Below are 5485 nucleotides of genomic sequence, written 5' to 3'. Positions count from 1 at the left end.
TATTAGAGCAGCTGAAAGAAGAAATTTAAAAAAACGACCACATTTGGCGAGAAAAAAAATTCTCTTTCATCACGACAACGCCCGAGTTCACACATGCTTCGTGTTAATGGCTAAAATTGAAGAACTAAAATTCGAATTGGTCGAACACCCACCGTATTCACCAGATTTAGCCCCCAGTGACCTTTTCTTATTTCCAAACTTGAAAAAATGGCTCGGTGGACAGAGATTTCCAGACAAAGAAGACGTCATTGCCTCTGTAAGTGCTTATTTTGAGGAACTTCCGTAAACGCATTTTTCTGAAGGATTAAAAAAACTTGAAAAGCGATTGACCAAGTTTATAGAGATCCAAGGAGATTATGTTGAAAAATAAAAAAAAATTTACCCAAAAAAAATTGTTTTTATACTTCATTCTAAGGACTTATTGAACTACCCTCGTACCATCTGTCAATCTGACGGCGAACAATGTTCGTTATCATATTTTCTGCAACAGCTGACAAAAACATCATAGCCACGGAGAATGAAAAGAGAGATATAGAGACCTTTTAAGGGAGTTGCGACGATTGTACCCGGAATATTCTCTAAACTAATCACCTTATCATCGGCGCTCTTGAAGGTGCCATGCTTTTACTAGTCAATAGCCTGAAAAGCATCCCTGCGTATCAAAAATATGCTAAAACACGTGCGAGAAAAATGCAGAAGGCAGTCGTCCTTGGGTCACTCCGTATCCTCAGAGTGCACGATACTTTTGCCGGATAATCGTTTTGATTCCGTTGCAGACTGTAACCACCTATCTAATGGTCGTGAGAGGTGGTTATGGCTGAAATTTTACCGCGATTTCGCTGGGATCGGATGCAGTTTTTCAGATCAGCACCCGCTCCCGGCGAATTCCGGCAGTTGTCCTTATGACCGATTGTAAAAAATAAATTGAGACAAGAAATATTTGATGTAAAATTTTCTGAACTCTCGATTAGTGCTGTCAAAATTTTGAAAAATTCATATTAACAAAGTTTTATTTGTTTATTTAACAAAAACACGAAATTTCAAATGGAAAAAATGTCTCATTTCATATTTTAACACAGAACTCGTCGTTGGATTTTTATAATTTGTGAATTTTTTGCGTCTATGGAAGCTAACCTTCAAAATACATGTATAGATTTTTTTAAATTCAAGATGGCGGATCCAGTATGGCGGCAAAAAATTTCGAAAATTATTCAATTACTATGAAATTCGGTTTACAGGGTTTTTTTTTTTTTAGGTCACTGATTACGAATCGATTATCTGTTTTGACAAATTCAACATAGCGGTTCATTCGTTTGGTTACAATTTTTTTTGTAAAAACCTTTTCACACAAAACTTTTATGTAAGTAGTACATAAAAGTTGTTCTCGTTAAAAAGAAATGTCTCGCTATTTAAAGCGTCAAAACGAGTTCACAATGATGATATTGAGTTTGAAGAGTCCGAAAGAGGGGTTATAATGCAATTTTTGTCCCTGATATAGATGATTCCGGAGATTCTGATTCTAGATCCTATTCTGAATCTGACACTGAGTTAGATGTTAAATCTGATTCTCTTCATTCACAGGACATTGATAATACACTTACAGTCTCATATCATTTGTAAAAACAGATAATTTATTCATAATCAGCGACCTAAAAAAAACCCCTGTAAACCGAATTGCATAGTAATTGAACAGTTTTTGAAATTTTTGACCGCCATATTGGATCCGCTATCTTGAATGTGTAAAAACTGATGATGAATTCGTAATCGGCGATCCAAAAAAAAACATTGTATACTGACTTTCGTAGAAATTGAACAATTTTCGAAATTTTTTGCCGCCATATTGGATCCGCCATCTTGAATTTGTGAAAACTGATAACAGATTCGTAACGAGCGTCCAAAAAACCCCTGTATACGCAATTTCTAAACTTTCATCATCAAAAATTTTTTAAAATAAAAAAATATCGAAATAAGCTAAAAATTTCGGCTTTAAGCGGCTATATTGGACGCTGCCTTCTTAAATTTGAAAAAATCTATACATGTATTTTAAAGGTTAGCTTCCATGGACGCAAAAAATTCACAAATTATACAAATCCAACGACGTTTTTTGTGTAAAAATATGAAATGAAAAATTTTTGTCATTCGTAATGTCGTGTTTTGTTAAATTAACAAATAAAACTTTGTTAATATGAATTTTTTTTCAAAATTCTGACAGCACCAATCGAAAGTTTCGAATATTTTACATCGAGTATGATTTGTCTTAATTTTTTTACCATTGGATTCACATTTGAAATCGCGGTTGAAAAAAGCACAAAAAAATCGTCCATTTAGGCGTTAATGAGTTAAAGGTCAGGACTTAGAGAGATTTCATGTCTCATACTACCTACATTACATGCTTACAGTTTCAATTTTGATTTTCTTTTATCCTTATTTGCTGGACTGAAAATCGACCCAAAATACGGACCTTTGAAAGGGGTTATTAAGAGTTGGTACATCTCATTCAGAACCGACCCTAAAATATTATCGGAAGAGAGCTGTTTTGACATCCGGGCCATCCAACGACATGCAAATTCTTTACTGAGACGACACTAATCTCTTTTGAGGGAACATACAGTATTAAAGTTTATTCTGAAAAACCTAAGTCTATTTAGATGTACGCAGCAAAATTTCGTTCGGCTTCTGGCTCAGAGATCGAAGCGCGAGCTTCCTGTTTGGAAACACGTCGCGCTATCACCTGAGCGACCGGGGCTCTCGCATGAATGTTATTTAGCCCAAAAGTTTGAGAAGAATTGCTTCAGATAAGTATTTTTTAAACAATGATCAATTAAAATTCTTTAATAATCGACAATTCTACACCAAAGCACTAAGATTGTACTAAAATTTTTAAAAAATGTGCCAATAATAAAACTGAAGTCACATTTAAAGAAATTCATGACTTTTTATGCATGTGTAAGAAAAATTCATCTACTTTCACACGGTGTTGTTTTCGATTTCTCTTATTGTAAATTGGAATGAAATTAGGTGAAACCGGTGTCACCTAATTTAAAAGCGAATATCTCCTCGAAATCAAAAGACCTTTCGGCTGTATGAGAATCTGTTTAAATAAATTTTGATTCATTTTTGCGGTTTTGTACATAAGAGAGAGATCGTACACATACACTGATAGATTTTTATTATTTATGTACTCACAATTTCTTTCATCGATGTTTAAGAATTTTCCACATAAAAGCACTTCTGTTTCATAATTTGGCTCCGATAAATGATCAAAGACCCAATAACGATGATGCCAGACGCTATAAGATTTTGGATTTTCCCTTAGACAGTTTTCCGTTAATGTCAATTCCTTTTGTAAATGTTGCTCATATTCTTCTTTAGTCCTAGATTTAATTTAACGTAAGACTGAATCTATTTCAAACCAAGTAGAATGCACATGCTCATGTTGCAAATGAGTTTGCCGATAAAGTATGATGCATTTAAAATGAGAGAAAAAGCAATTTTTGACGAAGTTATAAATGGGTATTATAATTTAAGAATCTGATCAAGTTTAATGTAAGCAGTCAACAATAAATAATTTAAATCAAATTATTTGCACAGATGTTGAGAAAGGTTTTATTGAATGCCATATCATATTTTTGTGATTTTCACTTATAAAATGTAAAGAGGAAAATGGAGGGAATAGAAAAAGTAATCAAAAAGTATTTCTCAGCATTTATGACTTGGGTGTATTTTGATGAGAAAGGGTAATTAATAAAAATCCAGATTTTTGTACGAAAGTAGAGAAAGGCATATTCAATATCATATTGAATTTGAGTGAATTTTAATTAAAAATTTGCAAAGGGTAAAATGTATGCAGTCGTAAAAAGTACTAGAAATGTATTTCTCAGAATTTATGACTTGAGTGTATCTTTAGGGGACAGGTTAATTAATTTAAATCCAGATTTGTTCACGGATCTTCAGGCAGCTCTATCCAATTTCATATTATATTTAAGAAAATGTCACTCAATGAATATAAAGGATAAATACGATACAGTAGTAAAAAGTGATCGAAATATATGTTTCATCATTTAAGACTTTTGGGGTTATTTTTATGTATGTAAAAGGATAATTAATTTAAATCAGGATTTTCGCACGATCTTGCGAAAGAACTATTCAATGTCTCATTTAATTTGATTAAACTTCAGTTTAAACATGTACAAGTAACTGGATAATGTTGTGAAAAGTGATCCAAATGTATTTTTCAGCATTTATGACTCTTGGATGTATTTTGAGGGGACAGGCGAATTACTTTAATTTCAGATTTTTGCACGAATGTAGAGAATGGTGTATTCAATGTAATGCTCAATTTAAGTGGTTTTGAGTTTAAAATTGTAAAAGGGAAAATCGATGCAGCAGCTATGAGTGATCGAAATCTATTTCTCAGCATTTATGACTTCTCGGTGTATGATGAGAAGGAAGGCAAACTGATTTAAATCCAGATTTTTGCACGGATGTTGAGAAAGGTCTATTCAATTTAAGTGAATTTCGGTTAAAAATGTTAAAAAGGGAAAATGGAGGCTGTAATAAAAAGTGATAGAAATGTTTTTCTCAACATTTTCGATATTTTAGAGTATCTTGAGGGGGAAGGCTAATTTATTAGAATATAGATTTTGGCACGGACGTTAGTGGGTCACGTGACCAGATTCCTACCTTACCGCCACTTTTTTTGTTTCCCAACTTATTATCACAGGAAACGCCACATCGAGTTAAAAAATTAGGATACTAAACAAGAAGCACTAAGAATGGTGGGTCTGGTCCTAAATTTTTATAATTATGAAAAAAGTTTTTTGTTATAAATAATGTTTTTTGCTTTTTTCATCATTATTGAAATTTAGGACCAGACCAACGTTTCTTAGTGCTTCTTATTTTTTATTACAAATTTTCAACTTGATGTGGCACTTCGTGTGAAAATAATTTGAGAAATAAAAAAAGTGAGGTTAATGTAGGAATCTGGTCACGTTCTATTTCACTGAATTTCACATAGAAAATTGTAAAGGAGAAAACGTATGGAGTAGACATATTGTATGGTATTTTTGTATGTATGGAGAGTCATATTCAATGTAGGTAAATTTCAGTTCAAAACTGTAAAGGGGGAAATGGATGGAGTAGTAAAAAGCCCTCGAAATGTATCTCTCAGCTCTTATGATGCTTGGGTGTATGTTGAGGGGTAAGGCAAATTATTCAAATCCGAATTCTTGCACGGATGTTGAAAAAGAGATATGCAGTAAAAAAATCATAAAAATGTAATACTCAGCATTAATGACCCTTGGATGTATGTTAAGGGACAAGGATAATTGATTTAAATACAGATTCTAGCACTAATGTTGAGAAACGACTATTCAATGTCATACTCAATTTCAGTAAATTTCATTCAGAAAATGTGAAGGAGAAAATGGATGGAGTAAAAAAAAGTGATAGAAATATATTTCTCAGCATTTATGACTCTTGGGTG

General features: G+C 32.8%; 1 protein-coding gene across 3 annotated transcripts in view; it reads right to left on the bottom strand.

Annotated features, from left to right (window-relative positions):
• Positions 1-5485, bottom strand: part of LOC117179574 (geranylgeranyl transferase type-2 subunit alpha) — a 156922-nt gene that overhangs the window by 84599 nt on the left and 66838 nt on the right. For all 3 annotated transcript variants that reach the window (XM_033371509.1, XM_033371511.1, XM_033371512.1), the window contains exon 4: positions 3187-3374. In XM_033371509.1, coding sequence (XP_033227400.1) covers positions 3187-3374 — 188 coding nt within the window. The remainder of the gene's footprint in view (positions 1-3186; positions 3375-5485) is intronic.

This window comes from Belonocnema kinseyi, chromosome 9 (assembly GCF_010883055.1).
Source record: "Belonocnema kinseyi isolate 2016_QV_RU_SX_M_011 chromosome 9, B_treatae_v1, whole genome shotgun sequence".
Lineage (NCBI taxonomy): Eukaryota > Metazoa > Arthropoda > Insecta > Hymenoptera > Cynipidae > Belonocnema > Belonocnema kinseyi.
This window is presented reverse-complemented; position numbering and strand designations above follow the sequence as displayed.